This window comes from Barbus barbus (genome assembly GCF_936440315.1).
Source record: "Barbus barbus genome assembly, chromosome: 19".
Taxonomy (NCBI): domain Eukaryota; kingdom Metazoa; phylum Chordata; class Actinopteri; order Cypriniformes; family Cyprinidae; genus Barbus; species Barbus barbus.
Window position 1 is genome coordinate 7413726 of NC_136747.1, and position 27103 is coordinate 7440828.

Here is a 27103-nt window from a genome sequence, read left to right on the forward strand (position 1 = left end):
TAATGATTCAAAATCTGAAGTGGTGGTATTTGGCCCAACAATTAAATATTCAGGAGGAAACTAAGGGCTACTAAAATACTATTATTATGATTATTTATGTTGTTTTCATTTTTTTTTTTTAGAGATATAAAAATTTGTATTCATGCTGTATAGACTGGATTATTGTGATTGATGATAAGCTGAATTTCTCAGACCACATTGCTAAAACTGCCCGGTCCTGCAGATTTGCATTATACAATATTAAGAAGATCAGGGCCTTTCTCTCAGAACATGCAACACAACTCCTTGTTCAGGCTGTTGTTCTGTCCAGACTTGACTATTGCAATGCTCTCTTGGCAGGTCTTCCAGCCAATTCTATTAAACCTCTACAATTAATCCAAAATGCAGCTGCAAAATTAATCTTTAATGAGCTGAAAAGAACGCACTTCACGCCTCTGTTCATCAATTTGCACTGGCTACCAATAGCTGCTCGCATTACATTCAAGGCATTAATGTTTGCCTACAGAATCACCGCTGGTTCTGCACCCCTTTACCTAAATTCATTAATTCAGACTTATGGTTCCTCTAGAAGCTTGCGTTCTTCAAGTGAACGACGCATTATTGTACCATCCCAAAGACACACAAAAACACTTTCACAGACTTTTTCATTAACTGTTCCCATCTGGTGGAATGACCTGCCCAACTCAATCCGAGCAGCCGAATCCTATACCCATCTTCAAGTAACAGCTAAAAACTCATCTGTTCCATCTTTACTTGACCCTCTAACTCTAGCACTCTCTATTCTAATATTCTAATAATAATAACAATAATTATCTGTACTGTGTTAGGCTAACCAAGACTTGTAACACTTGCACATTGTTGCTCTTTTGTTGGTTTTGATTGCTTCTGCTAAATGACTAAATAAATAAATTATTGTAATAGCTATAATTGGGGCAAACAAATTGCATTCATGTTTAAAGTTAGTGCGAAATGCAGCGTCATATTTCGTGAATTTAATCACTCTTTCTGAATGATATTGTTCGTTTTTTTAAGGAAACAAAATCTTACCACAAACGGTAGGGGTTACTAAAGTCAGTTTATATTATATAGTATGAAATAATATATTGATGATTGCAGTCATCTCTTATGTCTGCAGTAACTAGAGGAAAAAATTACCATGTTAATATTTTTATTTTGTCTTTGTTTATTTTGCAAGGAGTTTTGTGATTGACGGAACGGCTGTCGTTTCTGCGCATGCGCGCTGCGAATTGTAGCGACTTCCTGCCAAATAGTTGTCCCTAACAACACACAGCACCTCACCGAGGGAATTTCAGTTCAAGGAAACATAAAGTTTCCTCGGAAGTAGCACTTGGTGACATGGTAAGAGTTTCTTTCCCATTTGTGTGCTGTACACTGTGCATTTGAGCGCTTTGATGAACGGTTTAGTGTGTAATGGAAAGGTCAGTGAGCCGCGAGCTAAATAACACACGTTGGCTAACTGGTCAAACTGTGCTAAACGAGTTAGCTACATTAACAAAGCTCCCACTAGAAAACGGCTTAAATTGTGTCCACTTATAGTATGTACGTCAGCAGTGAAATGCATGTTTCCAAAGATGAACACAATTAATGTGTGTGGTATCTTGGACATCTTCGGTGAACTAGCCACAGTTTTGAAGAGAAACACTGTCTGTGTCTCAAACCCTATCGAGCCTCCTACCTAGGCTGTACTTTTCGGTGTCATAGGAGCAAGACGTTGATTATTGTAAGCGAAATACTAGAGAAGTAGATTCTGAAAGCAATGTGGATTGGTCACCCGTCCTTGGTTCAGTGTATGTTAAATTTACTTTACTCCAGCCTCTGCCATTGAGAGCCTAAACATTAAAAACAAGTTTTGTCATAATTTGTAAATGCTGAAGATGGAAGATGTGTATGCAGAAGATTTAAAAATAGTATACACTTTCTGAAGTTTGAGGTCAGTAAAATGAATTATTTTAAGAAATGAATACTTTTGTTTAGCAAGGATGCATTAAATTGATAAACAAACAAAAAAAAAAACAGTGAAGAGGTTTACAAAAAACATGAGCATTGACCTTGCTTGCAGGAGTTTCACTCTTTAAAATAAAGGTGCCAAATGTGTGCTTGTTGTTGTTTTTAATACACACCATAGAAAACATTTTGGGTTCCCTTTCAGTCAACAGATCTTATGTTAATGCAGCCTATTATTTACACTTCAAATGAAGCTTTCTTTCATTCCTCTTTGGAGCTTTATAGCATATTGTTCACACATTTGTAGATTTGTTTTCAAAATATTAGTTATTCTGACCTCAGACAAGATCAAACCTAAACCTGTACCATCTGTACAACTTGAAGGGACCATGGGTGGAGTATATTTGCAATCTAGCTTAAACCAAGTTCATCAGGGGCCTGTACCATGAAGCCGGTTTAGCTGGCTAGCCAGGTAAATCTCAGTTTAGTTTGCACCAATCCTGGGATTTAGGTACCATGACAGTGGCTTGACTTTTAGCTGCGTTCATTGCCATAGTAACTTATACTCTACGGCTAACCTGCTCCGGGGCAGGTTATGTTCTGAGTTAGCGATCTCAATCTGAAATTGGACCAATCAGATGTGAGCAAAGTGACACATGTCTGACACACAAAAAAATCACTCCCCCAGATTGTCTTGCTCCAAATTAAAGGTCACTTGTACTAAAAAAAAAATGTCTGGCTTTAATGATAGGATAATTACTTAGTTATTTTATATGATTTATATTATTATTAATCCATTACACACAAGCATTTTTAGTTGAACAGTTATTATAAATTTCTTTTAAATGAATGTTAATATATACAGATCGTATGTAATATAAATAAGCTGTAGAATCAATAAATAATGCTTTAAAAATGACTACGTGAACTTACATTTGAGTCTCTATCGCTGTATATTTCCAACTATATAAACTAACTTAAGTTTCACTTGTGACTGCACTGATAAAGCAAGATTATTCATTTTATTTGTCCTCTTTCATGAACAAGTCATTTTTTTCATTATAAATGAAAAATTTACAATGAAAAAAAAATAATTAAAATTCATCGTATTCTGCTAGGGCTGGACGATATGGCCAAAATTTATATCACAATATATTTCTTAATTTCGGTCGATACGATATAATTCCAATATCGATATGAATTCTATTTTTTTTAAAAACCTAATAAAAACTGCTAAGAATGGCCGCAACCGCAAACTACAAACCTATGAAAAATTTATTTGCCAAGTCTACATAACCTCCTATAAAACTATATATTTTATAAAAAAACACACAAATAAATAATGTTCAACTTTTATTTGTATTTAGCCTTCAGACAAACAAGAAATGTGAAATCGCTGTCAAATCAACATCTCAGACTCACCTTATTAATATTAATATCTTTAACTTCAAACTATAGGCTAACATACCATCAAAAGTTTTTGAACAGTATGATTTTTAATGTTTTTATAAAGAATTCTCTTCTGCTCACCAAGCCTGCATTTATTTGATCCACAATACAGCAAAAACAGTAACATTTTGAAATATTTTTGCTATTTAAAATAACTCTCTTCTATTTTAAAATGTAATTTATTCCTGTGATTTCAAAGCTGAATTTTTAGCATCATTACTCCAGTCACATGAGAAATCATTATAATATTCTGATATACTGCTCAAAAAACATTTATTATAATGTTGAAAACATTTTTTCAGGTTTCTTTGATGAATAGAAAGTTCAGAAAAACAGCATTTATCTGAAATACAAATCTTTTGTCACATTATAAATGTCTTTATCAATCACTTTTGATCAATTTAAAGCATCCTTGCTAAATAAAAGTGTTAATTTCTATAATTTCTTTCCAAAAAAATAAAAATAAATAAATTATACTGACTCCAAGGTTTTGAATGGAATAGTGTGTAAATGTAACAAAAGTTTTTTATTTCAGAGAAATGCTAATCTTTGGGTCTTTCTTTTCAAAGAATCCTGAAAAATATGTACTCAACTGTTTTAAATATTGATCATCAGCAAATCAGCATATTAGAGTGATTTCTGAAGGATCATGTGATACTGAAGACTGGAGTAATGATGCTGAAAATTCAGCTTTGATCACAGGAATAAATTTTAAAATATATTCAAACAGAAAAGAGTTATTTTAAATAGTAAAAATATTTCAAAATTTTACTGTTTTTGCTGTACTTTGGATCAAATAAATGCAGGCTTGGTGAACAGATGAGAATTCTTTAAAAAAAAAAAAAGTTAACCTTACTGTTCAAAAACTTTCTAATGGTAGTGTAGGCTGATTGTTCTTATAGATTGAAGCAAATGTGCTTCAGCCAGGATAAAGAGTATGAATAGTGCTCTGAGTTGCTGCAGAAAAATAAATAAATAAAATTGAGCAACAACAAAAGCATGTTGCTTGAGACGGGCTTATTCTTGAAAATGCAATCTGATTCTCTGCCAGCAGGAGGCGCTGTGAGAGCGGCAGAACTAGCGGTTTCCCCTGTAGTGGCTGTAATCAAAGCAGCTCCGCTCATAAACATAAGCTGTGTCTCATTTAGAAGGATGCGTCCTCCGAAGGTCTCATTCGAAGGGTGCATGCGTCATCGAGGCTGTCTCATTTCAGAAAAGCAAGTAGGACACTCCGAATGCGACCTTCTTTCACAGGAATTCGTAATTTCCTTGGTGTATCCTTCGCTGCTACAGATAACCCACAATTCTTTGCGTCGCCGTAAACAACCGTCATTAATTTGAAAAATGCCGGCGAAATGAACACGAAATTGCCTAGCTTGTCAGTAAATTACGGTTCTGTCTAGTAATTCCCGCTCCATTTGAAAGCAGGCGATTGCGATTAACTACTAATAAAGAAACCGGTTTTACTGACTAGATGCGCATGATAATCGAATTTGATTAATTGCACAGCCCTACAAATAATGTTAAATCAGATTTAATGAAAGTTATTTGTGGTGTTCCGCAAGGTTCGGTGCTAGGCCCCAAATTGTTTGTACTGTACATAAATGATATTTGTAAAGTGTCTAAACTTAAAAATGGTTTTGTTTGCTGATGATACAAATTTATATTGTTTGGGGGAAAATTTGGAACAGCTTCTGAATACAGTGGAAATTGAACTGATGGTTTTCAAAAAATGGTTTGATGGTAACAGACTTTCACTGAATTTAAGTAAAACTAAGTTTATAATATTTAGCAATAGGCAAAGTAACAAAGTTAAATTAAGGATTAACAATGAGAAAATAGAAAGAGTGTATGAAAATAAATATTTGTGTGTTATAATTGATCATAAATTATGTTGGAAACCACATGCTAATCATGTAAAAACAAAAATGTCCAAATCCATTGCAATATTAAATAGAATAAAACATATTTTGAATAAAAAAGCTTTATATATATATTGTATTGTGCGCTCATACATTACTTATTTTGTGGTGGTGTGGGGTCATGCATATAAAACCAATATAAATTCAATATGTATGTTACAAAAGAAAGCTATTAGGATTGTTAAATGGTTGATTATTACGAATCAACAAGGGGTAAATTTATGGAATAAATGTGATAAGGAATTAAAATTATGTAATTCACTTAGCAATTTTAAGAATTTATAAAAAATAAGGTGATAAATAATTATGACTCAGTATCAATAAATTGTTAATGTATTGTTAAAATGCTGAAGTAATGGCTGGAATGTGTATTTTTGTCATGTTTGTTTTGAATCATCTATGTACATCTTGCGAAATGTTTATGTAACATTGTTTATCTTGTATTATCTAACTTAGTGTCACTCATCAGTTAATTATGTATAAAGGGTAGGCATAATAAGCAAGGCTTCGGCCTACACCTTTTTCTGTAATTATCTTTATTTTTTATTTATTTTGTGAAAAGTTGTCTGTGAGGACCGAAATAAAATTATTTATTGATTGATTGAAAAACAAATAAAAATGTAATGAATTGAAATGCATAGTTTGAACCTTGAATCCAAATGATTTAAACTTGCCAGCACTGTTTTTGCAACCAAAGTGTAAATTAGAGATGCTCTCATACTCAAAATTGGTGAGACAAAGAGAAATCACATCAATATTCAAAATGTGGCTCAGCTCTATTTCATCTGTAGAAGATTAAAGACAATATTTTGAGAAATGTCTCAATCAGTGGTCTCCAATGTTCTTTTGTAAGAGTGAAAAGGAAAAAAAATAAGAATATTTAGTCATGAGCAGGTTTGGAGCGACAAGTTGGTAAATAAATGATGACAGAATTTACATCTTTGAGTGAACTATCCTTTTAAAGATGGTCTATGTAGGTTGACCGAAATTAGATGTTTTAATCTTTGGTTACTTGTCACTTTTTATCACATTTTCCATCCACATTAAAGTTGTTTTTCATACCCAATCACGTTCCTGAGACATCTAGCTGGACATTGCATAAGCATCGCTCAGGTTTACACGTGATTTACTAAACATTGTAGTCTCACGTTTATGTGAATGAAGTGTCTGCAAAATTGGCTCAAGTGTAAGCGAGCGTCTGACCTGCTTTCTCTCTTTCCTGCTTCATATTCCAATTATATAAATGCAGTTTAAAGAAAGCACAGGGTGAATAAAATTAGGTTAGATCTTATCCTCGCCCACCCTTTGAATGTGACAGCTTGCGCAGAAACACCTAATGCCTTTGATATAATCAGGAAAGAATACAAGCTTCCTTGTTTTCACCAAATGTAGGTTAGTATACATGTAAGGAGACGCGGCCATATAATCCAGGCATGTGTGCTGGAAAGTGGGAGGGTTCGGGGGAAACATCTGGTGCTTTTGTGGAGGAGCCTCACGTGTCTCACCTGCTGGGCTGAGCTCACCTGCTACCAGTGTGACTGTGGGATTAGGATCCGCAAGACCCAGTTTTCCCTTGACTTTCCCATCTCCTCGAACGCACATGCACACACCTGACAAGGATCAGCCCCAGCAAAGTGGAGGAGCATATATAAAGATGTCTCACCGTGTTGACTTGTGTTTTCATGCAGGGCCTTGGCCAAAGCAGAAGCAGCAGAGACTGACGGTGCAGATTTACCAGGGCGGACGGTGAAGACGCCCTCTCCCACAGCTATGGACGAGTCGCAAGAGGTGCCCGAGCTACCTGTGAGTACACTGCACTTACTGACCAGTCGGGAAAGAATGTTCATGTGGAGCTGACAAAAAGAATGAACTACTTCTTTTTTGACATTGAGATATTCTGTTAAAAAAGGAAAAGTGTATGTTTTCGGTGCTGTAACTGGACACTATTTTCTCCATCATTTAAATCACTTTTTAATCATTTTGATTACTTTTATAACACGTCACTCTAAATGATGCTGCTGTCACTGCTTGAAATGTTACGCATTATTATGTTAAATGTCATCAGCTACTGTTTGTTAATCATTCAACACCGTGAAAGACATAAGTCTTTTTTTTTATTTTTCTGTTGTTTTGATTGAATAGACAAAGAAAGCTCGGCATGATCCAGAATTGAGACAGGAGGGTGATTCACGGTAGGTCCATTAAGGTGCATTTTATATTTTCATATATATCTTGCATATAGGCTATAGCTTACTAGTTCAGGATTGGGCTGCTAGGACAATGGGTGAAGATACCATTATAAGTAGTACAGATCAAGGACCGGAATATAAGATTGTAATCTTGCTTTATTACCATTGTGCCCTTGAGCAAGGTAAAAAAAGAAGGGAAAGATAAAGAACAAAGAGTGTCTTGTCAGATTGAAGTATGATTTCCTTTTGGACAATTGCCAATCTTCAGTCACACTTCATTATCTTTTAGCAGAATGTCAAGACATTTAAAAAAAAAAGGCATCAGAAGGGCTGCAATCACTGCGTCTTTCAGCCATTCTCAGCGCAAGATTAAAGAAATTTTAAAGATGACCAGTTTCAAACATCTTAAAGGCTTATCTTAAGGGCTGGGTTGAAAGTATTGATTTCCAGATTTTAATCAGTCTTCATTTTAACAAACAAGTAGGGCTGGGCGATGTGTCAAAAATATCTTATCGATAATCGCCGTAAAAAATATCGCGATATCCGCTAATATAGTCTACCCAAGCCCCACCTCTACTACGCCCCGCCCCGGCCGAGACAACATTGCCGACATGCACCATAAACACACATGTTCAGTTTGGTCTTAATTATTGCCACGTTAAAGTTTCCGCACGGAAAACAGCGCACGAGTGCAGAAGCGAGTTCTCTTTCGTCTTCTTGCAGTTTAATCTTTTGAAATCACAATAAATGCGCATACAGGAATCGAGAAGCAGAATCGAAATGTAATTTCATAACAAGTAATTCGGTTCCTGACTGATCCATCTGATCTGATTTCAAAAATTGGAACAGCTTTTCGCTTCCCAACCCTCCTACTAAATTATTTCATTCTTGCATGCAAAGAGACCTGTATGGTGACTATGGGGCCATGTCAATTTTTATTCATTTATTTATTTTTTGCAATTTACTAGGTCTTTTTTTTTCTCAATAAAATTGATAATCGTCTTTTACCTGACTGTTGACATCGACATCGCGATACTTACAAGACATCGTCGATATACGATAATATCGTCATACCGCCCAGCCCTACAAACCAGTATCAATTCTTAAATCCCAAGATTAGTTTTGTAGTTTTATGTCATTGTCTTTTTTTATTTACTTAATAAAACTAAAATAAACTATTTTTGTTAATGTACCTCCCATCCAGTTGTTACTTTTGATATAAAATAGTTTTTATAAAATCTGCCTTATAAGCAATTAAAATTTACAATCCATTATTAACTAACTATTAACTATTGAGAAAAAAATTGCATGTACCAGAATCAATATTGAATTGAGATCTGAACTGAATCAAGAACCAGTAAATCAGAATCATATCGGTTTCATATTTCAGATATGTTGGCCATTGTGATCACCGATGATTGTTAATGTGTTATCGCAGGAGAGGGTTATAAAAGTTGTTATTTTGCAGAAGTGTGGCCGCTAATGACAGCAGTGACTCCCCTAACCGGAACGAATCGACAGCTCGGTCAGAGGTCAATTCATATCCACCGTCATCTATCATTCACTTGCATACGAGTAAGTAGCTTTCAAATTTTGTCCGAAATATAATATAATATATTTTAAACAAATACAATGTAGAAAACATACTTGTATTACACAATTTAAATATATTTGGAGTTCTAAGTCTCTTGTTGAATTGATAGTACCTCTCATTGAAACACTTTTTATGCCATTTTAAATAGATATTGGATATTTTTTCGAAGAACTGTAGTGTGCCTACATGTTTTTGAGATGTGTAAACATAATGTAACCCCTCAATGTCTCCGGCAGTGCCTGGAGGTCCAGACCGGTCAAATCAAGAGACGATGATATCAAGATCCCAGGGCTGCGTCTCAGAAAATGCATATGTTCACAATGGTAAGGCTCATTGCTGTCGTGCTCAGAGATATATTTAAAGCATAATACATTTGTAACAAAACATCCTACTTTCGTAACAGCAGTGACGTGCAAAGACCTCACCACAACCACAGCCACTGAATATACCTCACAGATCTACCAAGGAAGCAAGTAAGTACCAAAAGATGTTTTAAAACAGGTTAGTATCTTTTAAAATACAGTCGATCATGGGTCGATGTAAAGGATCAATATGAGATCAATGACCCTGTTTGCTTGCTTAATACACATTCCTGGTCTGCATTTGCATAATACATTAATACATTTTGTTTCAGTACATAATGCGATTTGGTTTTGAACTTTATTATGTCTCATTTTATTGTATATGATAATTTATAGTTTTATTATATATATATATATATATATATATATATATATATATATATATATATATATATATATATATATATATATATATATATAAATAATATAGAAGATTGTTTTAAGTTCACTTGAATTAGAAGTTATTTTTTAAAGTCTATTTTTTAAAATCTTAAACTATGAAGCTAATTTTTTGAATGCATGTAAACTTTAAGATCATACTAAATATCATACATATTAAATGGACTACACCTTCAGTTGTTCAAGTCAAAGTAAATATGGCATCTACCCATCTAAAGTCTATAGCAGTCTCCCTAAGTTCAGCTGTGTTATTGAATGTTAGTAACTGTCCTCCATTATTCTTCAGCACCGCTGTCACTGCATATGCCAGTCAAGTGGCTTTCCCTTCCCTGGGCCAGTCGACCGTATACAGCAGCTTTCCTCAGTCCGGCCAGACGTACGGACTGCCACCATTTGGTCTGTGCTTCACCCAGTTGCCCTCTGTGCTTTAGTTCATCTGAACACTTCACCCAAACTCATTCCACTTAACCCTCACCCTGCATTCACTCTGTACGCTGGCAGTCAGATCAGTTTATGTCTCAATGTCTCATCCTGTTCTCAACCTCCCTCTAATCACCTCTTTCATCTCTGCATTTCCTCTCTCCTCCACCCTTTGCCCTCTCTCATCTATCCTTGCACGGCCTCAGGCGCCATGTGGCCAGGCTTAAAGACAGAGTCGCGGCTGCCCGAGGCGCCCTCTGGTCAGACGGGGTTTCTCAGCTTCAGCTCTGCCTATACCTCAACCCAACCCAACCAGATCCACTACTCCTACCCCAGCCAAGGCAAGCCTGCTACCGCTCTCTCTCTGTGTGTCTCCACGCGCTCTCTGCACCTCACAGCCTTAGCAATACGGGACCCCTGAGGAGAAAGACCTGCCCAGTTGCATCAGCCAAAACCACTTCCATTAACGCTCATACAGCATTGCATTCAATAATAATTACCATGACCGTACTTTTTGGTTGTTTGACATTCTGTATAATTGTTCTTCATCCCCAATCAGGTTCCTGTTTCACTACATCCAGCGTGTACACTAACATCCCTCCAGCAACTGCTGTGACCACAACTGCTGGCGCACATCAGGTGAGTACACCTGCAGTCAAAAGAGGAAGGAAGTCAGTATTTGATAGGACGCCATTAGTAATATGAGGACGCTGTTCTCTGCTTTTGAATTAGATGAACAGAAGTTGCTTTTACATTATCTACACACTTTGAACTCTGATAAGAGCAAAAATACAAAATCATCATGTTCTTGATAGTGATATATGTTGCGATTATACTATTTATTTATTTTTTTATGGAAAGGTGATTTAGAAACATGAAAAATAAGAGATTCTTAAATTTCAACCAGTTCTTAAATATCTCGACCAGTAAATTGTAAAAGACTTTGTAAATGTAGGTTGTATGGCAATAGAAAGGACAGCTTGAAATAGTCAGATTGCTTTGAGCAAACAATTTAAACTTCTTAATCTTCATTTGTTTTACTCCAGGAGTTTTCAAGTTACAACTCTCTTGGTCAGAGTCAGTTCTCGCAGTACTACGTTCCTCCTCCCAGTTACCTGTCGGCTGGGCTGCCCAGCAGTGATAGAGATGGAGCAGGTGTAGTGGCACCTGAATATCCAGCCATTAAAACTGAAGGCAGTGCCTCAGCAAACCTGCCCAACACAACAGGTGGGTTAGCATTATCCCTCTGTAACTTCACAATAAACCTTCTCACTTATTTAGAACTTTGTAAATATTAGTACTAGCATTTTTCCACCTACTGTAAATGGCTTAAAACTGTTTTTTTATGAAATTGCACATAAAGCCACACACTACCATTCAAAAGTTTGTGGTCAGTATTTTTTTTCTTTGTAGCAAAGCACGTTAAATGGACCAAAAATCACAACAAAAAGCATATTAAAATGATTTCTGAAGACTGGAGTAATGGCTGCTGAAAATTCAGCTCTGCTTCACAGGAATAAATATATTACAATAGAAAAGTTATTTTAAGTTGTAATAATATTTCTTTCTTTTTCAATAATATTTTGAATAAATATATGCATGCTTGGTGAGCATAAGAGACTTTTTTTCAAAAACATTTTAAAATCTTACTGACCCCAAACTTTAGACAGTGTATATATATATATATATATATATATATATATATACTGCTATCATACATTATACTAAAATAGCAAATATTTCTATATTAAAATGCATTTGGATTAATTTATGATGTAAGATATAATTCATATAATTAATATATTAATTTGAGTGTTAATTGTTTCAATAGTAATAGTTTAATAGTAAATGGGAGGAAAACTGTTGCCCTGTCCTGGACTAGATTATGTTGTTGTTATTGTGGATGCCCCTCATTCTTCTGGCTCTCACTGCAGTTCATGTTTTTGCTCGTTCCATCAGATGCATCCCCAGGTGTGACGATCCCAACAGGTGTGGCTCTGCCTGCTGGGATGGCCCTCCCCACAGGAGCACGGGACCAAGACGAGACCAACCGCAAAAACCCTCCTGGCAAAGCTAAAGGCAAAGCTAAGAAATCTGATGATTCCCAGTCCACAGACAATGACCTTGAGGTAAGGAAGCAACCTGGATAGTGTTAGCAACACTCTGAAGTCCAAAAAAGTATGCAAATGCAGACACACAAAAAAAAATACATTAAATTGAGCTTGCTCAGCTAAACAGAGAATCAGCTTTTTTAAATATTTGGCTGAATATTAAAATGGAGAGTAGAGTAATGAATCCTTAGATGAGCATAATGCATTGGGTCAGTTGTTACAAACATAAGGAACTCTTTCTTTTCTCAGCGCATCTTCTTGTGGGATCTGGATGAAACCATCATCATTTTCCACTCTCTTCTTACCGGCTCATTTGCACAGAAGTTTGGCAAGGTACAGCAAATTGCTTTTACACACTGGCAGAAAGTAATGCCTGTTTTCTTTCCCCCATTCTTACTGTTTCTTGGAATGCTTTTATTTATTCAGGATCCAGCGACAGTTCTCAATCTGGGTCTTCAGATGGAGGAGCTGATCTTTGAGCTTGCAGACACTCATCTCTTCTTCAATGATCTGGAGGTAAGCAGAGTGTAACACAAGGTTCAGTTTGCTTTGTTCATGTAAATAACATTCACCCCTCTTGTCAACACAGGAATGCGATCAGGTCCATGTTGATGATGTTGCCTCAGATGACAATGGGCAGGACTTGAGGTAATGAAACAAGTCAAACTTTATGACAAGTTTTCCAGCAGTGTTACAACTTACACTAGCAAATTGCTTTTCAGTAACATCTCAAAACACAAAAGTAACTGTTATTTTGTTTAATCTGCAATAACACATCTAATATTGATTATTCTGGTTTAGCAACTACAGCTTCTCCAGCGATGGCTTCAGTGGGCCCAGTGCAGGCAGTGGTCCAGGGTCCACCACCGCGGTACAGGGAGGAGTGGAGTGGATGCGTAAGCTGGCTTTCAGATATCGCCGGCTCAAAGAGATCTACAACGGATTCAAAGGGAATGTGGGAGGTGAGAGTGTATCATATCTATGCTCCAAACATGCTGCATTTTCCCACTGGGTGGCACTGTTACTGTACCATTATTACTTAGTCGAGTAGTAGTTCCCTGTCTTGCCTTCTAGCATACTTCTAGCATAGCCACAAAACAAGTCTTAAGTCGCTGGGGTATATTTGTAGCAATAGCCAAAAATACATTGTATGGGTGAAAATTATTGATTTTTATTTTATGCCAAAAATCATTAAGACTTTAAGTAAAGATCATGTTCCATGAAGATATTTTGTAAATGTCCTACTGTAAATGTATCACAACTCAATTTTTGATTAGTAATATGTATTGCTAAGAACTTAATTTTGAAAAAGCGATTTTCTCAATATTTTGATTTTTTTTTGCACCCTCAGATTCCAGATTTTCAAATAGTTGTATCTCAGCCAAATATTGTCCTAACAAACCACACATCAATGGAAAGCTTATTTACTCAGCTTTCAGATTATGTATAAATCTCAATTTTGAAAAATGTACCCTTATGACTGGTTTTGTGGTCCAGGGTCACATATTTGGTTGATATCTAATCAAGAACACTGGAATGAAGTTCATGACAGCCTCATGTGTGCTGTCTGATCGAAGTGACAGTAGTTATGTGGAAGAGGTGGTTTATTGTTCCAGCAAATTATAGCTTGTTCACAAGCCGACGCGTACGTACATGACTCTTCTGTATCAGAAGCACTGATGCACACACATCAGTGATACAGTGAGAATGAAGTCACACCAAAGGTGATAATTATAATGTTGTAGTTTTAAAAATTTTAATTAATATTAAGTAATTTAATGTTATAAATGTTATAATTAATTTAATGTTATAATTGTGGTGTGGGCTCTTCTAAATTTAAAAGAAGGATTTTTTCCAGCTTATGAATAAGAGCATTGACAGCCAGTCAGAATCCATCATGCCTTAAAGAGCTTGATCATTTAAAGCGACAGAGGGCATACCTATAGTGCATGCTTATTATAAACAAAACATTAATGTGCATTTGTGTGGACGCTAGTTAGCAGTTAGCATTGTAGTTATTATTATTTTTGTTCTTGGTGTCTACGGGCCTTTAGCTGTGTATTCTCAGTTCATTATTCCCTCACTTTTGTTGATGTCATGAAATGACTTGACATGCACTGATTACTAATTACTGTTGTTGATGCACACTAATGTTCAAAAGTTGTCAGCAAGATTTTTTTTAAAGAAATTAATACTTTAATTCAGCAAGGATGCATAAAGTGACAGTAAAGACATTTATAATGTTACAAAATATTTCTATTTCAAACAAATGCTTGTCATAGTATCTTGAATCCTGAATTTAGCATATTGCTAAATAATACCTTTCATCCACTTAAGTTATTGAGGTTTTTTTTCGTCACGGTTTCATTCTGTGATCCTGCATGTGGAATATGAATAACACATATTTATTTCCCTTTCATGGACAAGTTTCCTACAATGATGTTTTGCATCTAAAACATACAATACAGACGCTGATGCGCAAATGTGGATTGTCTAAAGTATAAAAAATGAATAAACTATTATGAACTTAATGATTTAGCATAAATTATGAAACTGGCTTGTTCTGTTGTCCACAATAGAAGGTTTTAAGTGCTGCTCCAAATGGCATGAAGAGATAATGGAGAGATGCTGATAATAATCTTTAAATTACTGCTTATCAACAAACCTAATATATAATGTATTTTAATACCAGCATCTTCTGATGATCTTGCAGGTCTGTTGAGCCCAATGAAGAGAGACCTACTGCTCAGGCTGCGCTCTGAGATGGAGACCATTACAGATGCCTGGCTGAGCACTGCCCTCAAATCTCTCTTGCTCATTCAGTCGAGGTGAGATCCATCTCTGTTCCCTGAACATACATGATTTAGAGGAAATCATCAGATCCGCCTATAGGCATTAAACATTGTGTGTGATGTGCTGGAGCTACACGCCAAGCAGGTTTCTCAGTGCTTCAAATCCTTCAGCTTTAATGTAGTGTACACGTTAACAATGAGCTAATGTTTTGGTGTTTGTTCACAGGGGCAGATGTATGAATGTTCTGGTCACCACCACTCAGCTGGTTCCTGCTTTAGCTAAAGTGCTTCTCTATGGCCTGGGTGACGTCTTTCCCATTGAGAACATCTACAGCGCCACTAAAATAGGTAATAGGTTTGGTTTATCAAAAATTACATTTTAAATATTTGCTTACCCTCATGTTTTTCCAAAGCCAAATGTTGTGCAGAACACAAAATATGAATTTTTGAAGCATGTTCACAATGCTGTTTCCTATACAGTGACCAAGGGCTGCAAAAATGATGATACTAACTAGCTGTCAAAATCTAAAATAAACCTTTCCACAAATTTTCATTTGACATAAATCCTCTGGAATACATGGGTTGTGAAAATTAGGCATGACTAAACACTAGGGCTGCACCAACAATTATCTTGATTTTGATTAATCAACAATTATTAGAACAATTAATCGTTGATTATTTCACCAATTAATCTGTGGGCTTTGATCGATTATTCAGTTTTTATACATACTGAGTTGTAATTCTAACTGAATGTGACACTGACACTATTATTTCATGTTTAATACTATAATCAGGGGTGCAAACTTATTACCTTTCGGCGAAATTTGCTGTTTTCACCTTGAAATATGTAATTCATGTGAATCGTGTAGATCTGTAAAAAAAAAAATAATTATCGTTTTGCTAGATAAGACCCTTATTCATCGTCTGGTATGGTTTATAGCCCTTTGAAGCTGCACTGAAACTGTAATTTTGACCTTGAGGAGTCCATTGAAACTAACGATATGGATAATAATCCTGGAATGTTTTCATCAAAAACCTTAATTTCTTTTCGACTTAAGAAAGAAATGCATAAACATCTTGGATGACATGGGGGTGAGTAAATTATAAGGAGAACTAATGTTCTTTCTCTCATCCAACCAATCTCACTCCTGAATCCTAATAACTTTCAGACGCTGCAGGCAACTGTCCATATTTCGGACAGAATGCATTAGTATCGTAAATTATGGTGTTCCAGTTTAAATGGTGATTACCGTGTGAGGCTGCTGTTTTTTGTTTGTTTGTTTGTTTTGCGTGAGGCTGCTGTTGCGATAGCTATGAAGATTGTAAGTTACATTATCGCTACATTAGTTCGCTACCCTTTGCAAAAATGCTCTTCAGTCTCAACCTCAACATTTGTCTCACATATCAGTATTACTCTGACATGAAGTCGATTTGAGAACTGTTCAACCTACAAGTAAATCACACCGTTTAATGTACAGTAATATTAGTATCACCAAAGACTATAGAATACCCTTAAAGAGACTTTGGTATCACTCAAGTCAGGCAGTGCTAAGCCATAGCTAGTGTCAGCCTGTAACAGCCTGCTTCAAAACTTCGAGTGCTGAAATGAAGATCTACAGTGGTTTATTTCCCCTGACTAGGTTCATGTAACATCTTAACAACAAAAGCATTTTTTGCAGTGTGTAACATTTTCTCCCTATAAAGCAGTTTGACTTGCCATTGTGTGTGAAATGTGCTATGTGAATTAACTTGCACCCCTGATAATGCTACTTGCTTTTGAATAAAGTGTAATATATAAAATATAAAAAAATAAATGCAACGTGACTTTACTGGAGTGCTGATTGCAGACCTTGTGCAAACATCCACATCGCTATGATCACATGCTTTCTTAACTGCTGCATTCCCACGCTGTCATTTTTGTTGCGTGTTTATTTTATTGAGAGTAAACAGATTCGAGCACATATTTGCACATTCATCTAAATGTCATTCAGCAGTATCAGGATATTTGCTAACGGTGTACTGTTCAAACTTCTTTTTACCCCTAACTGAGCACCAGGATAAATGTACCTGTTATGTGTAACACATTATATGTAACTCCTGTTAACAGGAAAAGAGAGCTGCTTTGAGCGCATCATCTCTCGCTTTGGGAAGAAAGTGACCTATGTTGTTATAGGGGACGGTCGTGATGAAGAGTTTGCAGCAAAGCAGGTACAATCTCAATACCAGCTTTTTTACATTTTATACCCCAATCAATATAATACCTCCTATTATGCCATTGCAAAATATTCCTGATGATACTGCTATTCAGGGGTTCCCAAACTTTATGATCACCTGACGAAAAGGTTCACAAAGGTTGCTTTATTGTATATTTGTTTTACATTTTCATTGGAAGTTCTCTTTATTAATCTGTGTTTGATCTAATCTGTGTGCACCATCACTCTTTAGCACAACATGCCATTTTGGCGAATCTCTTCTCACGGAGACCTGATTTCCCTTCACCAAGCTCTGGAACTGGACTTCTTATAGATGGACCTGGAGATAAGACATGGATCTCTCCAGCTGCACCCATCAGCAATCCCATCCACCCCTAACCTGATCCAGCGCAGCCGTGGAGCAGCTGACGTAGACTCTGTGGCGTTAGTCGTCATAGACAAGAACTCAAAACGGTCTGTGACACGACCTCACAAGCCCTCCATTCCCTCAATGGCAGCTATCCTCCCCTTAGGTTGAATCTTGCACTGGGACGCCATACAACCGTACACAAGGAAAAGAGGAAAAAACTGTCTCCCATTCTTACTGCATCTTTCTCTTGGAAAAAGGATGTACTTTACCAACTTCAACATAACTGGATTCGCCAAAGGAACAGCCCATGACCAAAGGTCTGCACTGGCACAGAAACTTAGGATTGAATTTAGTCTTTTCCTGCATTCTTTTTAAACGGCTGAAAAGTAAGTTGGAGTCATTTTGATTTGCACTCATTCCAAAGGTCAGGATATTGGTTCTTATGAGATGGTAGGTTACATGCTTTAGAACCCTCCAAGAAATGATGCGATTATTTCAGTTCTTAAAGGAACACTCCACTTTTTTTTTTGGAAATAGGCTCATTTTACAACTCCCCAAGAGTTAAACAGTAGAGTTTTACCATTTTTGAATCCATTCAGCCGATCTCCGGGTCTGGCGGTAGTACTTTTAGCTTAGCTTAGCATAGATCATTGAATCAGATTAGACCATTAGCATTTGGTCATCAAAAATATCCAAAGAGTTTAGGTAAAAACGGTAAAACTCAACTGTTTAACTCTAGGGGAGTTGTAAAATGAGCCTATTTCCAAAAAAAGTGGAGTTTTCCTTTAAAACAGATTGCAGACATGGCCTGTTTAATATCTGTGTACAGATGGTACCAACCAAGTTTAGCATAGATCCCACTTAATTTTTTACTGTATCTATATATGGATTTTTCTAAATGTTCCTCAGTTCCTGGGATCTAGTTTCGTTTACCCTTCATCATTTCTGCTTTAAATTAGGCAATATGACAAATTACAGAGTGCCTAATGGAAACAGTTTATTTTTGTACAGTTTGTCCCTCTTTTTCTTTGAAAGAATAAATCGCCCAAAAAGGAGAATTCGCATTGTTACTTTTATTCCAAATCCCGACTAACTTTCATGAAACATAAAAGGAGATGTTTAGAAGAATGTCCATGCTGCTCTTTTCCAATGAAATTTGAATGGAAAGGGAGACTTCAAGCTCCAAAAATCACCATAAGTCTAATACATCTAGTGTGTTATCTGATGGAAGTTATGAGTACAGACCTAAATTTAAATGATTTACAAACAGTCTTTCCCTTTGTTGAGCTCTAAAGTTTAACTCAACTTTTTGTTAAGTTGAGTTTTATGGGATGGAATCAACAAAACGATGACTTTTTTTTTTAGTTGAGCCATTTCTTTAGAAATCCATATTAAGGTGATGTTTTGAGGGGAACATAGGCTTCTGGATTGATACTGTCCCATGTTAAATGTCTACAATGCAATTATGAGCCACATGAACTAACTGCATTCTCGTTCCCTGAGGAAAGTCACATGGCTGAGTGGAATTTTGTAAAATTACCTCTTGCATATAGCCAAAATTACCCATGGATTTGAAGCTACAGGGCCCCAGCCTGGGACCGTTTTCTTTCATTTGTACATGTTTGGGAGAAAAACTGTGTAATAGTGTGCAATACATTTCTGGTCAGTGATAATTGATTGTTTCAATTTTGGTTGAAGGTGGTTTTACGAGCAGGTTTGGGTGTAATATCCCTAACCTCTGCGAGATTTTGACTGAACATTACTGAGCCTGAAGAAAAAGCATTTTTACTCAAGCAGCTTTGACAATTAAGAATGTGTAATCTTCATTTGTTTGCATAGATGTGTGTCTGTGTGTTTTTTTCCAGTATATATTTATATTGTGCCTTTTATCTATAATCACCATTCAGTAAGTGTATTATCTTAAAGGGAATTACTGAAATATGACAAACATATGTTTGTATTGTTAGTTTTTCTGGTGAAGTGTTACCTTTGACTCATAGGCCTATGCTGTTATCTGTCATTTTCTTTTAGTTTGGTACTTTTGATGTGCTCTGACTTCATTTCTGCAGAAATCATTTTCTCCATAGCTCAGCCAATCAGATGCTGTTGTTCTTTAACTTGAATCATAAAAACTGCTCTTCTGGTGCTTTTTGTTTTTTCTATGTCCTACTTTGTTTCCTGCATTTTTCAGGAAAAAAAAAGAAGATTAAGTCCCTGTATACTGTCTATTATCTACACTAACTGAAGATACATGACACTATCATTGTGAGATACTGGGATTTGTTACTAATGCATAGACAATCAAGGGATGTAATGGCTCCTTTAGCCAGAGAATAAATGCTCGATCTAGCCCTGGAATTAAGCTTGAGCTTTTAGATCAGTAAGAGAACTTCTGGCTTTTTGAAACTGGCTGAACAAGCAAATATCTGTACCTAAACTGTTTTTGGTTTTGTGGAAGTGACGTTCATTAAATACTTTGAGGCTGGCCTACCTGCTTGGCTTGTTCATCTCTGACTCATAATTGTGTGAATGAAAACATCTCCAGGACACATTTAAACCCCAAAAATGTTATTTCAGTTGACTTGTCAGCCATTGTGACAGTTAACTTAATTAGCAAAGAATTGGAACAAACAGAACAACTGGAATACATATGTATTTCTGTGCTTTTCTAAAGCCACCAAAACAGACAGAAATTCACACAGAAATTTGTGTGAATGTAATAACATCAAAACCCCATCAGGCATATGAAAATAACATTAGAACATATTTTTTTTTCCAGACAAATAAGGTAATGTTTCCACCAAAACCAGGTATGCTCTGTATAAATAAAAGTTTAACCAAGAGCTAGAAGTAGAAATTAGCAGCCATGATCCTGCTCCTTTTGAGGACACCAGTGAAAGGCTGCGCAGGAGCTGCAGCTGTATCTTCCGGCATGAAGTCTGTGTCCATGTGTGCTGCAGCTCTTCTGTACTTCCCATCTTCAGTGGGTTCAGTGATTTTCTCTTTATCACCGTTGGGATGAAACCATCTGTAGTATATCATTTTCACTAGTATTCCAATGACGTACAAACCTAGTAGTGTCGGGATCACTTTATAAGGATTTAAGGAGCTCCAGCAGCCTGCATACTCAAACACCTTCCAGCACCAGAAGCCCAGCAGCATCACTGTGTCCAAAGCCATGAAACTATAATAGAAAATTGACTTTGATTTTATGCTTCCTGTTGATACGTTAAACCAGCAGAAGTACCAGATGAGTGCAACAGCAGCTCTGAAGAGCCATTCCCAACCAGGATGTTCCATGTAATTTGTTTTCTGGCTCCAGGCCACTAAAAGCAGCAGCATCCACAGGGACAGGAAGTGAGCTATGATGTAGCATGGCAATACACTGCAGAAGAGTGCCAGAGCAGTTACACGGGGAATAATCACCAACAAGTTCCACAGGAAGTAGACGCCAGTGGAGATCCAACTCATCTTGTGTTTTTCAGGAAGATAGATGCGCATGCTGCGGTGGTACAAAGCAACGCTACTGGCAATTGCAGCAGCCGATGTGAGGATTTTTAAACCTGAAACAAATTACCATTGCATGAAATTTAACATCACATGTGATATATGTAGATAATCGCAGCCATGCTGATGCTGAAACACTGAGCAACACAAAGTAGTGCTGCTGCTGAATGTATTGATGTTTGGAATGAACTGGTTGAGTGAATGAACCAATGACTCATTCATAAAAACAATAGCTGCAACCAAAATTGCATACTCTCCAAGTAGGTACTTTTTTCCCCCCGAATGAGTAAAAGAAAAATGCTTTTGGGCTGTATCAGCATGGAATGCTATTTTTACAATTAAATGAGGACAATGTATTTTCAGTGTTAACACAATAATCATATTTAATTGCTATTTAAACTAAAAATTGCATAGAATAGTGCATAAATACACAAATTAGGATGCACCTATTAAGCCAGGTTAAGCATTTTAGAATAACCCGCTGTTTATTGATTGATATACTGCACTGAGGTGCTGTCTATGGATTACAAAACTTGCAGTTTGTTCAAATATCTAAAATATTGAAACATGGGAACTCGACTGGTCTGAAGCCCTATGAGGTCTGTGGAATTCTATGTTTTGCCCTCAAGGTCTCTGCAGCAGTCACATGATGACTAACTATGAATTATCACGTTATGTGGTTTTGAGACATAAATACGATCTGAAAGAAACAAAGTGTTCTGGATCTGAGACAGACCTGTCATAAGCTCCAGCTCTCCTCTCTGTAGGATTATAGACATCATGAGTGTGAGTTGAGGGGCGCTTTCAAAAAATGTCTCAAATAGACGAAGCATCTGAAGGTCTTGGTTCAGGTACCTAGCCATACCCTCTCGGAAACTATTAGTGTGATGACGAAAATCCCTCGTGGAAGTCTCTATCACCCCAGTATACCTGTGAACACAAGGTACTTGCTTTTACTCAAGCAACACTTTACGATAGCCAACACTGAAGTCACACTTTGGATGTTTTATTTAGATTTGTAAACAGACTGACTTTAGGTTTCATTAAAAATATCTTCATTTTGAAGACTAACAAAAGTCTAAATGGGTTGGAAATACATAAGGGTGAGTAAATGATTTCTGTAATGAGGTCTCTTCTTAAAAATACACACCAAAGTGTACTGAAAAGTGAGAATCACAGACCTGAGGTAGACTCCGAGCTGCAGGAAGTGAAATGGTTTGATCAATAAATGCCTCTTTGCAAATTTCTCCACCTTAGTCTCAATCTTATCCAGGGAATCAGAGTACCAGAGCCAGCTAAACACCTGTAACAGCACTGAAGATCCCAGCAGCAGAAAGATCATCACTGCCATATACACATAAGCCCCATCCTGATAAAATGACACAACAGTCCAAATGTCCAGTGCTATATCCAGTAGGAAAAATAACAGTCCCACCAAAGTAAACAGGTATTCCAATAAATGAAATAAAGTGAATCTCTCCTCAGTCTCCACCATGATTCAGTCCAGTGTGAGAAACCTTACATCATGATCATGCAATGTTTTTCTGTAGAGAGAGAGAGAGAGAGAGACTGTTTACAAAAGATCTGAAACAAAAGGTAAAGTTAACTCACAAACTCCTCCTATATGCTACTTTGAATGATTAGTCATGCATCAGAAGCCAGGTGCCCAGAACGACCTGTTTGTCATGTTTATAATACACCAATCATGATCTGGCACAACAAGTTCAAATTTCATTGGACAAAAATGTGAAGTGAAGCAGTCATTTTCCGTTCTTATTCATAAATCGGTTAAAACATACACGGGACAGACGAGCTTACATTTGTGGAGCGATCTGGATCTGCGGTTTGTCTCATTTTATAAATCAAATTGCATCGCTAAGAAAATGGATGCTAAAAGACTACAACTAGCCTACGTGCAGCACCAAGTCATGTCACCTTTATTTATATAGTGCTTTTAACAATACAGATTGTGTCAAAGCACTTATCAAATAGAGGATAGAGTGTCAGTAATGTTTAATAATATTAAACACTTAATATTCAGTTAAAGCATTTCATTATTGAATTCAGAGATGTCATTGTCTAGCTCAGTTTAGTTAAATAGTATCTGTGTAATCAAATTGACCATAATCACTAGAAATTAAGTGTAATCTCCCAGTAGCCCCTCACTGCAGAACAAAGGTCCAGGGGGCGGGGTTGGATCCACATCCAGGGGGTGGAGATGGGTATGTTTAGGGATCAGGGGGTGGAGACGGGTATGTTTAGGTATATGTAAAGTTGGAGGAGTTGGATCTAGATTCAACCACGCCCCCTGGGTCTTGTGAGGACGTGACAGGACTTTAGTGCAGCATTATGAATGTGTCTTATGCTCATTAAGCCAGCATTTATTTGATTAAAAACTGTAATATTGTGAAATATTATTTCAGTTTAAAATAATGTTTTTCTATCTTATTATAGAAAGGTCTTAAAGTCTTAAAATATAATTTATTCCTGTGATGCAAAGTTGTATTTTCAGCATCATTACTCCAGTCTTCAGTGTCCCATGATCCTTCAGAAATCATTCTAATATGCTGATTTGTTATCAGTGTTGGAAACTGTTTTGTTGGTTTCTTTTCTTTCTTTTTTTTCGTGATACTTTATCAGTACTTTATGATTGAACCTGTGATACTTTTTTGGGGGCTCATTGATAAATAAAAAAGTTTAAAAAGAACAGCATTTATTCAAAATAGAGATGTTTTCTAACGATATAAATCTTAACAATCACTTTTTCTATCAATTTAACAAAAAAAGTATCACAGGTTTCCAACATTAATAATGAACCAGCATCACATAAAATGTATTTTAAAGTATATTAAAATTTTTACCATATAAATGCAGGCTTGATGACCATAAGTGACTTCTTGCAAAAATATTAAATTGTAATGTATCCAAACTTTTGACCTATAATTTTTATTTATTTATCTTTTTTTGTTGTTTTTTGCATTGCCCCTATTTTACATTTGAATCCCTGCCCTGAGGAACTCTCTGCATGTCCCTGATTCTGTTTATTTCTGTACAACAAAGTCCAATGTAAAAACCTGTTCCTGAAGCAAAACATGTTGACAACCACATTTGCATTAAAGTAAACAGGGAAAGAAAACTTTAAAGAAAAAGAATACTTTAAAGAAAGAAAACATTAAGTTGCAGTTACAAGGTATGAAGCTCTGATCTACTCGCTTGACCGATGCTAATGCCAAAAGGAGGGCGGTCTTAAGCATCAAGTGCCTAGAGCCCTGAGGACTATAGTTGGCCGACTAGAGCGGCTCAAAGGGAAGGCCACATAGGGCCCTGAAGACTGTAGATAAGTCCCAGGTTGGCACTGTATGAGGACGAGGAGGATTCAGTCTCCGAGCTCCCCTCAGGTTGATGATACATGGTGCATCTTTTTGAGCAATTTGGCTCTGGGCCAATCGTGGGCCAGGGCATCTTGCTGCTTAAAAAATTTAATTGGGCGGTGAAAGTTGTCTTCTGAGGCAAAGAGGTCTACCTCTGCCTCCCCAGATTTTAACCATTTGGGGATTTAGTCTCAATTCTCGTTGGGCTACATTGCCCCTGGACAGCATGTCCGTTCCTTGGTTCAGTCTGCCTGGCACATGAACTGCTCTCAGCAACAGGAGATTGCGCTGTGCCCATAAAAGGAGGCGTCACGCCATCATGTAAAAGGAACGTGATCTGAGACTGCCTTAGTGATTTATAAAGGCTACCACCAACATGTTGTCCAAGCGGACCAGGACGTAGTGACCCTTTAGGGCCAGTAGGACAGCTTTCAGGGCTGAAGAAAATAGCATCATCTCGAGGCAGTTGATGTGAAAGCATTGCTCCATGTTTGACCAGGAGCCGCTAGCCGCTGAATTGTCAGGGAGCATTCGGCGTAATCCATGCCTGCATTTTCAGAAAAAAAAACAAGTCAAAATTAAGTGAGTTTTTGCTTAGAACAAGCCAAATAATCTGCCAATGGGGTAAGCAAAATAATCTTATTTCAAACAGAAAACAATTTTGCTTACCCCATTAGCAGATTACTTTGCTTGTTTGCTAATTTGTAGTTTGTTCATTTTGACATTTTTGTTTCTGAAAACAAGACAATAATTTTTACTTGTCTAGAAAATCCTTCTCAATTTAAGAATTTTTAGATATTTTGGTAAGAAAAAAAATCTAAGTAAAAAAGCATTTTTTTTTCAGTGTAGAACGGCTAGGCACAGGAACAGATTCTTCCCTCAGGCAATCGATTTTATGAACACTTGGCAATAATTGTGGAACACACAACACTATTTATACACTTATACACTTATTTATCTAACACGCATACTTAGTTTACATTTTGAATTTGCACATAATATACCTGTACATACATAACTGTCTATTGTAATATACCTGTACATACAATTGTCAATTTGTATATTGTTATTCCCTATTTACTTTATTCTAATGTATTTTATTCTTTTATTATCTGTGTTTTTGTCCTGTCAGGCTGTCACTGTCATTCTGTTGCACTGTGGAAGTGTCACAAGTGAGGCTCCCGTACTGCCTCTCTTGCACCACCAGAGGGAGCCTTCACCTGAATATTGACTGTTTTGATTTGGACTTCAATTCCCATCAGCCTTCATATCTGGGACTAATTGCACTGACACCTGCATTCAATTAGTCACTCACACACAGTGTTGCCAATTTAGCAATTTTGTTTCTAGATTTAGCGACTTCCCCTTTTGAGACTTTTTTTTCAAAAGTTTAGGGACAGATATAGCAACTTCTTGGACAAACCTTATCTAAGTTCTCATCTTGCCAACTGATCTATATTCATCTTTATATAGATCAGTGAATTTACCATTATAATGTCATCTAGTGACATTTAGCTACCAGTTTTAGCTACTTTGAATTGAAAGCAGTTGGCAACACTGCTCACACACACGCATTTAAGCTCAGCTCATTCACACTCTCATTGCGAAATCTTGATTTGCTACGGTTGTCAATTCTGAGCGTTCTTCTGTGGATTACCTTCTCTGTGTTTGAACCTGGTTTGTTCTCTCGTGTCTGATCCTTGCTGCCTGCCTTGACCCTCTGCTTGTTACTGGACAGTGAATGTTAATCTGCCTGCCCCGACCTCACGCCTGTTCTCTGGTTTGTGATTGTTAATCTGCCTGCCCCGATCTCTCGCCTGTTTCTCATGACTGTGAATTCGCTGCCTCTGTACTGTGTTAATCGTTGTGTTAATAAAGCTGCAAATGGATCCACACTCCTTTGACTCGTCGTTACAGGAAGCTTCTGTCACGAAAACAAATTCCTCATATGTGTAAACATATCTGGCAATAAAGCTTGTTCTGATTCTGATTCTGAAATTTGCTCAGGAAATCGCTGTTTTTTTTAATCCGCCGGATGACCGCAGGGGAAAGCTTGCTCAGTGATATTCCTCTGCCAGGTGCTCTTCTACGGCGAGCAGGCTGAGCTTCTTGCTTTGACTTTTTTCTTCATAGTCCAGCGAGGAGATGATCTTCATCGCTGAAGGAGAAAAATTCTGATGAATGGTGCCCTGAGCCAACTTATATAGAAGTCAGCTCCTCCATGTCATCACAAAACAGTTTGAGATCATTTATAATAATAACCTTGTTGTTAACATTGCTTATAATAGCATTGCTGTGTTGTATATTGCTGCAGTAGTCTTCCAGATCAAAAATACATTATACATTAACATTACATCAAAATACATTAACATCACGTCAGTTAATAAAATATATTGTTTTACTGTAAATTCTGTGGTTCTGCACTGTGGTTTACTGTGAATTTAAATACATTATAAATAC

General features: G+C 36.7%; 2 protein-coding genes across 4 annotated transcripts; one reads left to right on the forward strand and one right to left on the reverse strand.

The window, feature by feature from the left end:
• The first annotated feature begins 1239 nt into the window (after window positions 1–1239).
• LOC306885485 (protein phosphatase EYA3-like) lies at window positions 1240–20270 on the forward strand. 3 transcript variants are annotated; one of them, XM_079442036.1, is made up of 19 exons: window positions 1240–1359; window positions 7025–7139; window positions 7479–7528; window positions 8994–9100; window positions 9356–9442; window positions 9523–9592; window positions 10167–10276; window positions 10507–10641; window positions 10860–10939; window positions 11347–11527; window positions 12260–12429; window positions 12661–12744; window positions 12838–12927; window positions 13001–13059; window positions 13213–13373; window positions 15125–15239; window positions 15430–15551; window positions 17311–17411; window positions 17649–20270. In XM_079442036.1, the coding sequence occupies exons 2-19, from the start codon at window positions 7107–7109 to the stop codon at window positions 17727–17729; spliced, it is 1836 nt and encodes a 611-aa protein (XP_079298162.1). In that variant the 5' UTR covers window positions 1240–1359; window positions 7025–7106; the 3' UTR covers window positions 17730–20270. The 3 variants fall into 3 exon arrangements, with proteins under 3 accessions (XP_079298162.1, XP_079298163.1, XP_079298164.1); XM_079442037.1 differs by having other exon boundaries at window positions 9526–9592; XM_079442038.1 differs by lacking the exon at window positions 10507–10641 and having other exon boundaries at window positions 1243–1359.
• Window positions 19380–22826, reverse strand: LOC306885486 (XK-related protein 8-like). Its single transcript, XM_079442039.1, has 3 exons — window positions 22454–22826; window positions 22009–22202; window positions 19380–21328 (listed from the first exon to the last, which is right to left on the reverse strand). Exons 1-3 carry the CDS (start codon window positions 22765–22767, stop codon window positions 20610–20612), a joined length of 1227 nt encoding a protein of 408 aa, XP_079298165.1. The 5' UTR covers window positions 22768–22826; the 3' UTR covers window positions 19380–20609.
• Between the last annotated feature and the right edge of the window lie 4277 nt (window positions 22827–27103).